This window comes from Poecilia reticulata, chromosome 2 (assembly GCF_904066995.2).
Source record: "Poecilia reticulata chromosome 2, P_reticulata-male-v2, whole genome shotgun sequence".
Lineage (NCBI taxonomy): Eukaryota > Metazoa > Chordata > Actinopteri > Cyprinodontiformes > Poeciliidae > Poecilia > Poecilia reticulata.
The window spans coordinates 16,936,227-16,952,975 of NC_088831.1; the positions used below are offsets into that span (position 1 = coordinate 16,936,227).

Here is a 16,749-nt window from a genome sequence, read left to right on the forward strand (position 1 = left end):
AAATGCGCACGGCTTTAAAGTTATGGCATGTCTGAGATTCCAGACAAAGTGTTGCTTAATGCTGACCACTCAGCTGATGACCAGACACAATGCTTCCTCCTGACACCAAGGAGTCCCTGACCTCTTTGAAGGGATGTTTATTTTTCCTCCTCGTTGCCCTGCAGCTGCGCACGGTGACTAAATGTTCTCGAATTTTAGGAAGATTCTTGGACAGAAGCAGCAGCCACTCCTAAAGTGTGATTTAATTCACTAGTGATCCACATCCTCCAGAGGCGGCACTCTGTTGGGTCATCCTTCCATGTCCAGTGTATTTCTAAGTTGAGGATGTGGAACTTTCTGGGACTTTACTTTGGAAAAAGATGTGTTTTAATCTAAATCCTTATCCAGCATTGTAAACTTCTTGTGTGACACAGAAGAACCCAGAATGTGACTAATGAAAACTGATGGAAATCTGTATACACCAGAATGAGAATGACTTCTTGAAGAGTGAATTTTATGGAAAATTTACCCCTCTTTTTTTTTTTTTTAGCTTTACATCATGTTCTAATGCTATACCCTCATCAAAATCCTGGAGTGTTGCCTCAATTCTTCCATGCATGTTTGAGAAATCCTTCAGTCTCCTTTAGATGGAACATGCATCGTTGGAACAAGTTTGAAAGAGACCATCAGGCAAATAAAAGCCCCCCATCTGTAGGTGATGTTTAATGGAAAAATAACAGGGTGTTACCCTTCATCCAACAACCAACCACCACAGGCCTCCGGCTGGACCTCAGCACTGGGAGACATGTTGAAGTAAAATCTCTCCAAAGAAATAAAACAAATAAGCAAGCAAAAAAAATAAAAAAACATGAAGACTGCAACCTTGTTTAGCTGCATATTATATTATGTATTTTATTTAGCTGGAACAAAAGCTGTTTTTAGCTTTCTCCTGATCATTTGTTATTAATGTCATCAGCTGACGGTGTTTGTCATATAAGTCAATAAGATACTTTTTATTCCATGGTAACGGAAATTAAGTTAAGCCAATACTTCTAACTTGACTATAAAGCTCTTTTTGCACAACTTTCAGGTGTTTGGTGATCAGGTCTCCAGTGTTTGTGGAAAGCATGGTGGACATGCCTTCTTTAACGTTTCCCTCTCCGACTGTCCTGCTGCTTCCGTGTCATTCCAGGTCACGGAGAGTGTCACTGCGGGGAGTGCAAATGCCACGCCGGCTTCGTGGGCGACAACTGTAACTGCTCCACAGAGACGTCGCTCTGCTTCTCGGACGACGGGAAGATGTGCAGCGGGCGAGGGAGCTGCGTGTGCGGCCGCTGTCAGTGCACCGAGCCGGGGGCATTTGGAGAGACCTGCGAGAAATGCCCCACCTGCCCCGACGCCTGCGGCACCAAAAGGTGGAACTCACACACACACACACACACACACACACACAGAAACAAAATACACACTCGGTATACTGCTATGACGTCAGGGACTAGTTTGGTCAACAGGCAACAGGAGTGAAATATTGATTGCAAAGAGTCCATCTGAACTAATTAAGGTCATATTTAACCCTGTAGACAGCACAGGCAGGATTTTCCACAGTTTTTGCACTGAACAACTGCCAGTTACTGAAAGTTGAAATAGTTTTGAACAAAAGCACGCTCTCATTACACATTTTCCCCAGAGCAGGTTTAGCAAATGGACATAATTCAGAGAAATTAGTATTATACTTAAAAAAAAATTCAAAGAGGAAAATAACTGATTTAACTTCAGAGACAAGAAAAATGTTCCTTTTTACTCGGAGAAAATAAACTTTTTGTTTTAACTGAATGTTAATTTCATATGCATTTGGTCATTAATATTTGTTTAGTGATGAAATAATAAGTCAGCAGTTTTATGTGGGGCCAAAAATGATCCATTAGTGAAATGTTGTTAAACATTTGTCCATTCTAAAAAAAAAAAAAAAAAAAGTAATATTAGATATTAGAGATATTTTCTGGATTAGCAGTAAATTTGGGCTCATTACTGTGATGAGTTTTGATCTGTGAACTTTGACCTCCCCCCTTTGCTCCAGGGAGTGTATTGAGTGTCGGCTTTTCAACTCGGGGAGACTCGCTGACAACGAGACCTGCCAGCGCTTGTGCAAGGATAAAATCATAACTGTGGAGAGCCTCGGTGGGTAAATACACACAATGTATTGACTTCCATTCATTTTAGTAGCTGGATTTATGCCTAACCCAGATGTTTCCTCTAATTATTACTTGCCACTACTAGTATACTCACAACCTTAACCAAAACCTTTGAACCCATGAACACATTCCAAATGGGAAAAAAGAGAGAACTAGGAAAATGTCTTCATGCTTCACAAATGACCTCCCTTTGTTGGTGAAGGGCAATGGTTATTATAGTCCTCTATATGTAGAGTATACAAGTACACACACACACACGCACACACACACACACACACCTTCTAGGGCCTTGGAGAAAACAGACGCACCCCAGAAATGGCAAGCGTTTCCCAGAAAACAGTCACCACCGCCGCTACTACTAGCATTGATCTAAGAGCAACATTTGGTGCGACACAAACTCTGAAGTTGAATGTTTGTTAGATTTTAAACACAGTGGTCAATCACCAGTCTGACGTACTAAAGGCGTCGCCATGGAGAGGAACACAGTTGAGGAGGAGGAGAAAAGAAGTGGAGCATGGAGCCAAACCGGAACAGAGAGCCATGTACAGCACGACCACTTCTAACACTATCGCTAAAATAAACATCTGACAGGTTGCTTTGGCTCACTGACCGTCACTGAGACGAAACTGACCAGGAAATTCCAAACGACTTGCAAGTGTGTTAAACCACACCTTTCTCAAACAAGAGTGAGAATGTCCTGGTTAAGATAAGGTAGAATCCCTGATAAGCAAATCAAGCCCTGTTACTGTGACTTTGAACTCTTGAAAGACTCGCAGTTGATTTCTTAACATGAGGCTCAGCGATAGCAACGTGTTTTTCATTCTCAGGCACCATTATGAGCTCAGTTGGCCGTCCATGCACGTTCACTTCTAAAGCAAAGAACGTATAACTGCCTGCTGCTACAACTCCACTGATGTAGTTTGGCTCTGCTTACAAATTTAAGCATAAATACGGTCGGCACTTAGAGGAAATCTGCTTATTGTTGTCCAAGTAGCAGCTTATTCCACTTACGAGTAAGCTTAAGTGTACTACAGTCCCCCAGAATGCATCTTGATCAAGTGTCCTGATGTCGGCCGACTCCTTTCAATGCAGAGGAGTTTCTAGTTCCTGGTGGATGATGGATGATGGAGCTCCTCACTCTTAAGTCTAACCAACTGTATCTGGGATCTGGAGTGTTTCAGGTGATTGTTGGAAGGCAGACTGGTGGAAGGAGAGCTCTGTATTCACCACCACAGGCCAGAACAACGCCCAGACTCCAACAAACAATGCTCTAGTTCATCTACGTGTCTCTCTGTCTTGGGAGATTTTTGCTCAGTCATGGTTTGTCCTTGCTGCTCCAAAACCAACATGGTGACAACTAAATGCTGATTGTTGGGATCTATAGCCAGCGGGTGACATCACTGCAGCTGCTTCCACCGTTTACCGTCTGTGGTTGCTTCCTAATTTCCAGCAGACTTCTAGTGGTTCAGCCTCTAAGTTTAGCTATCGTCTCCTCTCATCGTTGGTCTTTTATTGAGATTTTTATCCCCAACATCTATGTCGCTGTGCCGTGAGCTCATGGATACATACAATAATAATATGATCACAATAAATAAAATCAGAACTGACTGTAATCTGGAGAAGCCTAAAACGAGAGTAACTCGATTCTCAAACGTCCCGGTGACCACCCGGTGTTTGCTGGTTTCTAAAAATGGAAAATAAATGATTCACATCTTGAAAGGTTTTCGCAGCCTTTGTCAAGTACCTTGTTGAAGCACATTTGGCAGTGATTGTTAGTCTGTTGCGTATTTGAATGGAGGCAAGTGTTTAGTATGCTTAATACTAAGCACTGTGACATTTATAGCCTGAGCTAATTTGCACTGCGTGTCACCAGATGGACTTTTAACCACACAGATGTGTGACTGTAGCAACAGAGTAAGAAGTCATACATTACGTCATCCTAAAACTACACAATAAAACAATAAAACAAGAGAGCAGAATGTGAGGCAAAACCAGCAGGAAATTATCATGGCTGGCTGTAACCATGGCTACAAGCATGCTTCCTTTTAAGATTCTCTTTCATCCTCAGTTTAGAAATGTGCCAGTCAGAAATCTGTTTCCAGTCCTCATGTGAGGAACTCCACATGTTGATGGCTTTCACAGCCTCATCACGTCTTCAGGATGCTTCTAGAAGCCTGTCATGGCCTTTGATTGGGCCTTTGCTGTCCTCCCAAGCTCAGTCACACGAACAGCACCAGAAGCCATTTTTAGCTCTTCCCAGAGATGATCTGTTCCATTTAAGTCCAGGTTTTGGCTAGGCCACTCAGGGATATTCTCTAAAGCTTCGTCTGAGGGTCACAGCATTCTTAAAGAAGCTTTATACATCTGGTTTCAGGCATTTTACACACTGTGCAGACTGGTTGTGCACTTTTTGCTACAAAGATGCATCCCCACAGCATGATGAGCCACCACCATGCTTTACAATGAGGGATGTTGTTCACCAAGTGACTAGTTCCTGTTTCCTGTCCAGCCATGATGCTTAGAGTTCAGTTCATAACGCTCTTTTTTGGTTTTACCAGAAAACCTTTCTCCTTCTGCTCAGTCTTCAAGATGTTTCAGGAAAGTTTGGCCATGTTAGCATGAAGCTAGAACTGGTGGCGTGTGTTAGCTAAAATCAACTGTCTGGTTCGTTCTCTTAACTTGAAAAGGGAAAACTTGGATTCCTGGTCATCTTGGAATTCTAACTGAGGACAACATCCGCAAGTCCTGCTGAATTTCTGGAATTGGAGTAGAGATCTGTGAATTTGGTGGAGATCCAAGTTTAAAAAACAAAAGATAATCACTTTTTTCCCCGTTAACTTTGAAATATTCCTCTGACCCAGTAATAATTCTGTCTTCAGAAGCGTTCAGTCCATACAACTCTAGAATAGTTGGAAATCAACTTTAAACATGCCACAGATATAGTGAGAGTGTTGCTCAGAGGTAAGAACAAACCTTTGCCAGAGCTGCTTTAGGAGGATAAAGTGGTCTGTGGTGTGTAATCAAGAGGAAGGGTCACTAACCCGAAGCAAACCTTAGAGAAAGAAGATCCAAACAAACCCAGTGACCCGGTCATCTGGGAAAGCAGAGAAGTCTTCGGGAATTCTCTTCAGTTCCTCTTTGTTAAAGTGAGACGGTTTGGGTCAGTCAACTAGAGAGCTTACTGATGAACCCGTGTGAGTAAAATGTTGAGGTGCACGGTTAGGTTTTCACCCACCACTCTCACACTGGCTTCAGACTCTGGCCTTCTCTGATTTGAACGTTATTCATCCACACTTTTGTTCATTTAAAGACAGGAAACATTGACAATACAGGCTAAAATGTCGTTTTTAAGGGCGTAACAAGATCTTGTGATATTAAAATGCTGCTGTATTTCTTGTCTCACAAAGTTCCATCAGCCTAAGCTGTTATTATAAACCCCGAATTAGAAGGGGAGTGCTTTACAACTTTTGCACTCCATGTCTAATGAAATAAGAAAGCAAGGAGCTCTGGACTTGTCCTGCTGTTTCACAGTCGACAAGCTGGCTAGCAAAATGCGGTTACATAAACACCAACGGAGCATTCTTAAGTGTTTAGAAAGTGTTTATTTGCAGCAGTTTTGGTTACTCGTTATAAAAAACATATTGTGACACAGAGACAGAAGAAATGTGATTTTTAAGCACCGTGAGAACAACATAGTCAGCTAGCTGTTAGCCACTAATTTTGCTAAATTGGCTATTTAACTTTTAGCTTGAGGAATCTGGTCAAACATACATATTAAACTGATTAATCTTGAACATGGACACTGCAGAAAATATTAACTACTAAATCTGGTTACAGATTCTGTATAATGTGGTTTGGAATTTATTAAAGTTTTACCATTTTTATTTGTCATTTGGAAAAAAAATTGTTGAAAACTCACCTGGTCTGACTCTCATGCCAAATGTCTCGTGAACTGGTTGTATTTTTACACCTTAAGTCCAACACATTAGTGTACAAGCTTCTTCCCCATTTTTACACCAAAGTTTATGCTATAAAACTTTATTTTAAGATTTTCAGTAACTCTCCAATCACCTTTCAGAGCTGATCAACAAGACGTCTCTCAGCTGATTGGTCTGTTACTGTTAAATTGGTTTCTTATACTTGAGCATGAAATGATATATTCAGGATAAACTATTTCTCTGCCCTACTTGTGACAGGGATCTCAGAAGAGTGAAGTACGTCTTCAGTCATGGTTGTTTTATATTTGGCAGGCCTGATGAAGAGTTACCACACATAACCAAAGAATATTTTCCTGTTATTATAATTCCACATGAGTCTCTGTTTAGTTGATGTGGCTCAGGCTAAAATGAAATGTTTTCTGCAGACGTCAGCCTTTCCCAGGCCTTAAATATCTCCAGCTTTTATCTGATGTGAGATCTCCCCTTTATATTCCTGTGTCCACTTATTAGCATTAACCAGTATTTTCAGCTTTGATGATCAGAATGTACAGGTATCCTGGGATCATGGGTTACTGGTAAAGCTATAATCACTTAATGAATCTGACAAAACCTATTAATTTCTAAATAGTTAGATCTCAGTTACATCAGTCTGCATAGTAGGGCTGCTGTAAAAGAATATTTCAGTAATCGAGTACTCTATAGAATATTTTTGCGATTATCCGAGGGATCAGATCTCTGTCTCTCTCTCTCCCATTCCTACCTTTTGTTCCAAAACCGTGACGACAACAGAAAAGCTGTCATAGTCCAACTATCGCACCGCAAAGTACAACAATCCTCATTTGTCGCAGACAAAACCCTGACAAAACGCCACACAATTCAACACCATGCTGCCAGTACTTCAAAACAACTCACAGGCGGAAGAGCGCTGCCCACCACAAATGCGGAACATGGTGCGCTACATAATAAAACATAATTTAAGGAAGCTTCGAGGCAGATCAATTTTCCTCGAGGAATTTTAATAATCGAGACACGTGAATCATTGGAGGAATCGTTTCAGCCCTGGTTCAAAGACATCACTACTCTCATCCAGACCCAAAGAAACCAGTCCAAATTACCAATGCAGACTTTACCAAGCAGCCTTTCATAAACTCCCCATCAGAGAGTAACTTACCATATCTTGCAGTTTTGTGGGATGTTACAAATATGTTCCTAACTGGGGAAAAGTGGAGCTTTGTGAAACATCCTTGTTGCTTTCTCAGTTTAGCTAGCAAGTCCTGGTATGCGTGTGTCGGCTCTGAATCAGTCAAATTCTTGCACGTTTACTCTTTGTAAATTGCAATCCTTAAACGCCGCTGTAAGTTCTCCACACAGAAAGCACACAGCTTTGCCGTCAGTTTCAGTAAAGAATTATTTAGAAGTCTATATTTAGGTAAAAACTTCACGTCAGTTTGTCTTTTCTTAAAGGGACAGTATTATGTAAAATCTGCTTTTTTGAACTTTACATAATGTTATAAGGTTATTTCCTCATCAAAAGTGTTGCATTGATTAAGAAATCCTTCAATCTCCATGGCAACCTGTACAAAATGCCTGAATGAACCAATCTCCACCTTGGAGATGCAGCTTTAGAGCGTCCGCCTCACAAAAAACTCCTCCTCCTCAACCCTCCCTCTCAGCTCCTTCAGACTAGCCAGCAGCAATTGGCAAACACCTGGTGGAACATCAGCTGAGTTCATTATAGGAGCTACTTCTCAGAGCAACTCTGGTAAAAACGTTGTCAAAGGACTAGAGGAGCCATGTTGTGATGACTTCATAAAGGCGGAGTTTCAGAAAGAGCAGGAGTTTCTTAAAGACACATGAGAATTTCACAATTTCAAGGTGTTAAAATTCAATTTGCGTTAAGTTATATTTAACATATACAACATTTTTATAACAACAGAGGCTAACATAGTTACTTTATTGTGCTATAAAATGACACCATGTGCCTGCAAAATATTAATACTGCCCCTTTAATGTTAGCTGACATATTCAGATACTAAAAGCTAATGTATCTGAATACCCCTTTGCTAAAGGGATTATGTGCACTGGTAACGTTGGTAAAGCAGTTGTTGTATTATTGTATCTTGCAGCACCTACACAAAGTAATGAGATTTACTCTTCTACTACAAACTCAGATGGGCCGGTCCAAGGTCGTCAGCGGGTCATGAATGTGGATTGAACTCTCTTAGTTGTTCAAAGCCTGGCCTGTCTATTACGTCATGAACAAGGGTGTCAGGCGTCCCTGTGCAGACCCTCTCCATCTGTTGCAGCCCCTCTCGTCGGGTTAAAAGGTTTCATCCATTCCCACTCAGATAATCCACAGACCTCATCAGTCACCTGTGTCCACCCACTGAGCAAACACACCTGCGGCCAGGCTCCGCCCCCTCCGTTCTGTATTCTCAGTAAGCCAGTGGGCGGAGCCTGAACCCGGCCAGAGCAGAGTGGAGCTGTCTGATGTCCCTGGAGCTGCCTTGTCCTTCCATTCCTCCCAGCGGCGGCTGAATGTGTAGGGGAGCGTGTCAATGATCCCACGTTGGTTAGTGAGCTGGAGGGGCTCGGCTGCGTGCCGTTCAGAAACATTCCACTGTGACCTGGCGTGGCCCCGCTTCCAAGTCTGACGTGTCTCTTTGCATTCCCCGCTACTCCAGCCATCTGAGCGGCCCTAATGGACTCCACATGTACGCTCCGGATACTTTGTGCATGAGATAGAAGAGGAGGGCCGGAGGAAAGGAGGGAGGAGGAATGGCCTCACCCTCCCTCGTGAGGTTTGGGGGATAGACTGACTGAAAACAAGGGCATCCACAAAGTGAGCGCCGCCATCAGGGAATGAGGACTTTGTTTGGTAAAGCTGTGACCTCACACACCACCAGGCAGCGTTCAATAATCCTCCTCCTCCTTTGTTCAACACTGGAGGTGTAAAGAAAATCATAATTCCTAGTCCTGGGAACTCTGAATGGATTCAAAAATCAATTTTAAAAAATCTATTTAATGCGTTTAATTTGTATGTCTATGTTTCTACTATTTGTGAGTGCAGTTCGTATCGCTTCACACGTCCACTGGGTCACCAGAGAGGGCCGTCTCACCTGCTGTTCATATATTTTGAATCTTTCTTTTTTTTTTTTTCAATTAAGAAAAAGCTGAGGACGCAGCTATGAAATCTAAAAACTGGTTGTAGAAGTTACAGAATTGTATCCACTATTTTTGTTTAAATATAAAGTGATGGGATTTGGATGGAATGAAGTAAATGTTCTGTTTGTTTACACCGTACTTCCTTCTTGTCATCTAAACAGACTCTCCAGACAGTTTGAATAGAATAACTGCTTTCTGAATTAAAATTTGTTTCTGAATTACATCGATACCCTAAAAGTTGGAATTGAATTGCTGGACTGACAGATTTTCATGTCTCATGTCTGCAAAGCAGCTAAACAAACCAGAAACCTGCTTCTACTAGCATTTGCCCTTTTTTTGAGCCTTTTTTTTCCAGCTCTTTTTGCTTTGACCTTGATGTTTTCATTTAAAGTCATTTCCTCTTTTTGACAAGTGAAACTCCTGTTCCTATCTTCCATTGCTGTGCAGAAAACGAGGACCCTGCAGCGGTGCTGTGTGTGTACAAGACGGAGAACGACTGTGTGATGAAGTTCACGTACCTGGAGCACGCCAGCGGACGCTCCATCCTCACCGCGCTCCAGGAGCCGGGTCGGTTTTCACTTCCGTCTACTTAAACTGAATGAGTTCTGTTTTGGGTTTTCTGTCCCTCTTAAGTGTTTCAGATCAACAGTTGGAATGAGACTGAAATGACCTGAGTGAATATGGAAAGCAGTTTTCAAATCAGGATTTTAGTTCTTAAGGGATGGAAAGTTTAGGGTATTAGGATTAGAGCCACTGATGGGGAAAAAATGAATAATTCTGACTTTTTTTTCCCAGTCCTGCAGTTGAAACCAGATATTTACATACACCAATTAAAATGTTTGGTTTATTTACATATGCCAAGTATTTTTTTTCTCACTAATGGCTGTTAAATCAGACCAAACTTTTCTTGGTCAGCAAATAGGAATAATTTTGGTAAATTTAACTGACCTAAAACAAAAAAAGAAATTTGGTCTGATTCAACTTCAGACGGTGAGAACAAACTGTTTTTTTTTTTTTTGGTGTATGTAAACATCTGGTTTTAACTGCCCTTTTTTCCCCAAGACTGTGTCAATAAAGGCAGCATTTCCTTTAGACTGGACAGGCCGAATGAAAATGAATCTTTGTTTTAGCTGTAATTATATGTAAATTACGTAAGTAATGCATTATATGTTTGTAAAACATAATTTTTGGAAATGTTCCATCTGGACGTCTGAGAACAAAGATGCAACAGTTCATCTGGTGACCCTGAGTTCACACTGAAACCGAAACAGAGATCTGAGAACGATCATCTGAGCCTTGGCTGTAGTTCAGCAAATCCAATCAAGGAAGACATCTTAAAATAGTTCATCTTGGATTTTAACCTGAGTTTAGAAGTGGAGAACTGATGCTGCTTCAGGTCAAGTTGAAACTAAAACAAAAAATTTAAATAAAAAAAAAACCTGCCAGCAGTTAAATCTGTTACCATGGTGATGTATTCAGATTTTTCAGCCTATCATGAATCTAAACCCAACATCTTGTCTTTCTTTGTAACCTGTGGACGACTCCTGGCACAGAGTGTGGAGGTGGTCCGTCTGCCTTAACAGTCCTACTGGCTGTGGTGGGCACCATCTTACTGGTGGGACTGGTTCTGCTGGCCACCTGGAAGCTGGTCATCACCATACACGACCGGAGAGAGTTCGCTCGCTTCCAGAGCGCTCGGGTCCGCGCCCGGTACCTCATGGTAAGGAAGACGTCTCCGGTCTTTTCTACCTGAATTAGCTTTAGCTAACAGTCCCTACCATGTGGATGTTCATGTCCCAGTTACAGTAGAGTCAACATCCTGAACTCGGTGCAACTTGTTTAAAGCTGCAGTATGTAACTTTTACAGATTTGATAAAACTGCCACCATGTTGTGACAGTTTATGAGACAGATAATCGGTGTAAGAAAACTGTTTATCCACAGTCATTAGTAGCCATGCTAACTAGCCTTAGCATTCATAGCAGGCTATGTTGTAGTGATCCAGCTGTAATGTAGAAGAGAGAAAGGAGGGTGGGAGCAGCGTGTATACAAAGTTGATTGACAGCACTAAAACCCTCCCACTGGCTCTGATTGGTTGTTTCTGGTTGGTGTATTTCTGCAGTTGGCACTGGGAGAAGGCTGAGGAGTTTGGATTGCTTCACAGATTGTCTCATATTGTCACGTCATAATGATAATTTTATTTACTTTTATTTCTATGCAGGAATCGTATTTATTGATCTTTCTTTGTACTTGGTGTATTGTACTATTCATTACTTTTTTAAATGTGTTGGGGTTTTTTTCAGGCGTCCAACCCTCTGTACAAGGACCCCATCACCACTCACTTTGCAGAAATTGAAACGTTCGAGAAGCCTTTTAACGGCGGGGTCCACTGATCCCTCTGCACGGGGCACGGCAGGACCGGTCCAACACACAGACCCCTGAATGATGGAGGACAGCAGACTGAACACACCCCTCCCTCCTTCCCTCTGCTCTCCCACGCTGCTGACAAACGATTCAAACAAACCCAGAAGACGTTGAGTCTGTCATATTTCTGTTCCTGAGGAGATTCAAAAGGGCGATTAAACTCAGAGCGTGGAGCAAACTCAAACTGTGGATGTGCAGCTTACACAAGATAAACTCCTAACTCCAACCACGTAGAGCAGCATGTACTGAACAGGATATTGGCTTATATTTCCATATTTTCAGAAATACTAAAGACACATTTGAGAAATGAGCTCTTCACTCAGCAGGACTCTGATTTTCAGCATATTACTAGCTTATATTTCTAAACAAGGTTGTAATGATCATTTGATACTACTAATATTTACTAAGCAACAGATGTCTTACCTTTATTTTGCACATATGGTGTTAAAATGTCTAATTCTGTAAAGATGTGTTTGGGTTGATCACATGATGCAGTTGCACTCTCCTCTGATAATCTGAATAGCAGGGCATTAACAAACTAACGCCTGGACATGACCGGACTGCACTCGTGTCACTCCGTACCGTCTTGTGTTGTCAATCCAAACTGCCACACCTCGAGTTCAAAGAGAAGCTCCAATCAGAAATTAGCTCGCGGTTTTTATAAAGCTTGGCCTGCCGACATCAGTTTGACTGATTCTGGGTTCCCTTTAGGAACTAAAAACACCTGAATGGTGTTAGTCATTCACCAGTTAGAGTGAGAAGTGAAACCAGAGCACCGTTGCTGTGCTCCACTCAGCCTTCCCGTTACTTACCAACGTCTTGTTCTGTTTCAGCACATCCTATAAAATGTCTCGATGCCTCTTCTGACTTTAGTTTGAGCTTTCTTCGCTCAGTAAAGGACCCGGTATGGTCGGTCTGAAGTCATACTGTCGACTCGCGGTCACGTGGTTTCAAAGCAATCTTTTTTGAGCACACCCTTCAAGCCGCACCGAGCCAAGTGAAGCCCCTCCCACTGTAGGATGGTGTACACAGCGATCATGTCAGAGGATTGACCATTACAAGTTCACAAGTTCTGAAAAAATAATGACCGATCAGCTGCAGTATCTTTATTTCACATGTTAATGGGAAGAAAAGAAAGATGGGACGTTCACCCATGGTTAATGTACTTCCTCAAAACCTCGGACAATTGCTCCTCAAAACGATCCATCCTGCTCTCTTGCTGAAAAAGCAGCTTCTGGAAGTTGAAGTTGAGAGTTACACAACATTGCTGTCCCAGTGCCTTTCTGCGTAAATAACCACAAAATACTGCTTCATCAAACAATAGTTTTGCCTGCAGAGTGCGGTGAACGTTTGCCAGGGGGTTGTGACAAGGAGGGGTGGACGACACGAGACAGAGAACAAAATGAAGCTGCTATTGTCACACAATGGCGACAAGGAGACCTATTGGCCCAATGGTAACACTTTATTTGAAGGGGTGTGCATAAGACTGACATGATACTGTCATAAACATGACATAACACCTGTCATGAACATGAAGAAGTCTTTATGAATCTTTATGACAGTTGTCATGAAGTGTCATTTGGTAAATAATGTCACTTTTAATTCAAAGTTGCTCTAAATGTTGCATTGAAAGTCCATTAAAAGTGCCAACATTGCATTAAATTATCATAATTTACAAAATACCCCTTCAAATAAAGTGTTACCGGCCCAACCACACATAACCTTTAAGAACAAGCAGAGAGTTGTTCTCCTTATGGCGACCTGGAAGTCTTTACTTCTAGCGTCTTTACAGATGGGGGGATGGGGGGGCAGAAATATGGGATTTTTGAAGTTCTAATGACCGGTCACAGGTTAGCCTGACGATTCTGGTCACCAGATGAACACTTGGTGCGTCTCTAGGTCAGAGCAACCTTTTTGTGGCTACCAAAAACTCTATTATTTTTAAAAGTTGAGTCATTCCCAGGTGATTAAGTGTGAGGACCGCTCTTCTTTCAGTCTTGTTGTTACCTGTCTACTTGGAAGCTAGGGAAGGTTTGGATTCTCTCGTGAATAATTGACACAAATTGCAATCAAGACCCTTTGCAGAATGATATTGGCAAATTACAGTGGACAGAGACCCTAGAAATGGTTTGCTTCAAGTCTTTACGTCATTTCTCTTGTCTCCAATTGATCATCCTACATAGTCCTTCTGCTTATAGATTGTGTGCGAGTCAGAACTTGCACATACTGACAGGATAAAGCCTTTACTTTGCCTAGGGAATCCTCTATTGCAACAGTAGCCAAATGACTCACAGTGAGAAACACAGCCAAGGAAACAAATTAGGTGCCTAGTTAATCCAAAAGGAATGCTTTGATTTGGTTGTAATTGGGTCACCATGTAGACCAGCACCAGGCCATGTTAATGATTTAGTATGTAAGCAGCTGAAATGACTAAACTGAATGCAACAAGGTGGGATCACGTGACCCCAGTCAAAAAACCAACTCATCCGACTCTAAAAACGTGTTTTTTTTCTGAAATGTCCTTGTTTCCATTAAGCCAATTTACTTTTGTAATTTTAATTTGTGCAATTTTCTGGTTAATGGAAGCGCAGCTAGAGGCTGTCACTGATTTGCTGTTTAAACCTTTTGACAGTTGTTGATTTGTACTTTTTGGGTAGAGGAAGATTAATATGTAGTTAATTGGTTGAATAAATCCAGATGTTCATAATTTTGGGGGGAATAAAGACGAGCTTTGTTTGCAGTCCTGAATGCAGAGGTGACTCAATGTTTGAACCATTATGTTGTCTATTTCTATGCTGTCATCTGTTATATGAATACCACGCTTCCTCCTTTTAGTAAATGTATTTCCAGTAAAAAAAAAAAGAGATATCACCAGCCTTTTGCATGATAAAGGTTGTGGTGATGTTGCTGAACGTGTACAGCTAGCTGGGTGTCGTTAGCTGTGTTTCCATTACAAATATGCACAAAACCTTGTCCATAATATGCTAATGCTGAAACACGTTTAAAATCACATGTGAAAAGTCATTACAAAACACCCAGCACCATCATCTCCCTGCCACTTCTGTCGTCTTCTTTGACGTTTCTGCCAGTAGTAACGTCCCGCTGTTGATCATGTGACTCGTGCCAAATGAAAAAAGTGTTCCCATTGCAGTTTTACATCTACATGGCCAAATAACAACCTCATCATAGCAAAACATTTTTATCTAAAAACAAGTTTTTCAAAATTCCCATATCTCCATTAAGCAAATGTATTTTCATAATTCCAATTTGCACAATTATACGTTCAATGGAAACACAGCTGTTGTGTGGGAGGGGTCTTGTAAATATTACTTGAGTGCCAAAGGGATGGCTGTGTGTTTTTATTAAGAGTTTGTCTCCTGGAACAGAAATGTTCTTCCTGCAGGGTCCTTGAAGACATGTCCACACTCCATGTTGATGTAACAATAAACGGCTCAGTTCAAACACTTGTCTTCCGGTTCACGTTAGAGATATGAGCTTCATTTTCCTCACACTTCATATTTAAATATTTAATATTTATTAAAATGCATACGGATTTATGGTTGTAATGTGATAAAATGTGAAAGACCTTAATTCATTCAATTAAGTCCAAAATTATTTCCACCCCTGGCAGATTTAGTCATAATTATCTTCAGCCGATTGAAATGAGAGGCTGAATATGAAACCCTGCGCCCTGCCTTCTTGGTTTAGAGAGACTTTGTACCAAAGGAGGGCGGCTTTAATCGTCCATCTAGACAGAGATGTGCTGATGAGGAAGAGGAAGAGGAGTGACAGCCAGTTCAGAAAGAGTCGACCGAGGCAGAAAGCGGTTTGGCAGTGGGAAATTTGTTGGAAGCCAATAACTGCAGCACAGAGCAGAATCTGACCTCATTAACACCATCGATATTTTTAATGATCTGTCAGCGCAGAGGGAAGGACACGACACTGACTCTACACAAAGCTGCTCGCAATATGGAGCATGTAGGAGGAGGTTGTTATTCATCTCCATGCATTTCATTTTTCTCAAAGCTTTTTCAATTGTAATCAATTCCCTCTTTAGTTCCCGTTTAAATCATGACCTCAAACACAAACTGTCTTTTAAATACTGTAGATGAGCTGTTGCAGCCTGGGGCTTGATCCAACTAGATCACAGACAACAGTGGTTCCTGGAGCCTTTTATTGATAAAACAAAATTAATTTATTGTAAACTACTTTGAGTTATTATTGCCTTTTCCTTTATCATGATGACCTGTGTTCTTTCTACAGAGGGAAGTAGAAACAACACACACACGCTACTGAATCTTGTTTCCATCCTCCTCTGTGTGTGCGCGTGTGGGGGTGTGTGTGTGTGTGTGTGTGTGGGTGTGCGTGCGTGTGTGTGTGTGTGTGTGAGAGAGAGAGTAATTGCAATGTTCTGCCAGCTGACAACACACGCCCGGTTTCCTGTCTTGCTTGCTAAAGTATTTTTCTTTATTTTTCAGTTCCTTTTTTTCATTGGAAAACTTCCCTCGGCCTGTTTTCTCCTGACAGCACCTCTCACCCTGCCGAGACGAGGGAAGAGGAGTAAGAGAGCATTAACGCCCGCTCAGAATACTAAAGTTTTACATAATAGCAAACGGAGAAATAAGTCAGTAAAAATTTTCATTTTAACGAAATGAAGCACACTTAAAATATTAATTTGTAATACCACTAAATAGTCAAAATCATGAATACAAGAAATAACTCAACTGCATGAAAATCAACAGATCCAAGGTTGTTGAGTTTAAAAAGGATTTGACAGTCAGTTCAGAATCAAATGGTCAAATACTGAATCATAAATAATTGTCATCAGCCCCATTAAAGCAGGAGTTTATGTCAGTTTGCTGCTGCAGTGATCACTGTTCATCAGTGCCAAAGACGAAACGCATCAGCAGATATCACTGACAATCTGGCAAGGATCACGAGGCTATTTCTAAACAACCAGATGCCCATTATTGCGAAACATTATTTAAAAGAGGAAACGGAAACAGAAGTGTGTGCCCCTGCAAACCAAAGTTATCATAGTTAACTAAAACTA

The 16,749-nt window shown here is 41.4% G+C and overlaps 1 protein-coding gene across 1 annotated transcript in view; it reads left to right on the forward strand.

Moving 5' to 3' along the window:
* Positions 1–15,158, forward strand: part of itgb5 (integrin, beta 5) — a 52,987-nt gene extending 37,829 nt beyond the window's left edge. Inside the window, exons 12-16 of the mRNA XM_008437884.3 lie at positions 1,172–1,394; positions 2,057–2,157; positions 9,722–9,841; positions 10,828–10,994; positions 11,576–15,158. Of these exons, the coding sequence (XP_008436106.1) occupies positions 1,172–1,394; positions 2,057–2,157; positions 9,722–9,841; positions 10,828–10,994; positions 11,576–11,665 (701 nt within the window). The 3' untranslated portion in view covers positions 11,666–15,158. The remainder of the gene's footprint in view (positions 1–1,171; positions 1,395–2,056; positions 2,158–9,721; positions 9,842–10,827; positions 10,995–11,575) is intronic.
* The last annotated feature ends 1,591 nt before the right edge of the window (positions 15,159–16,749 follow it).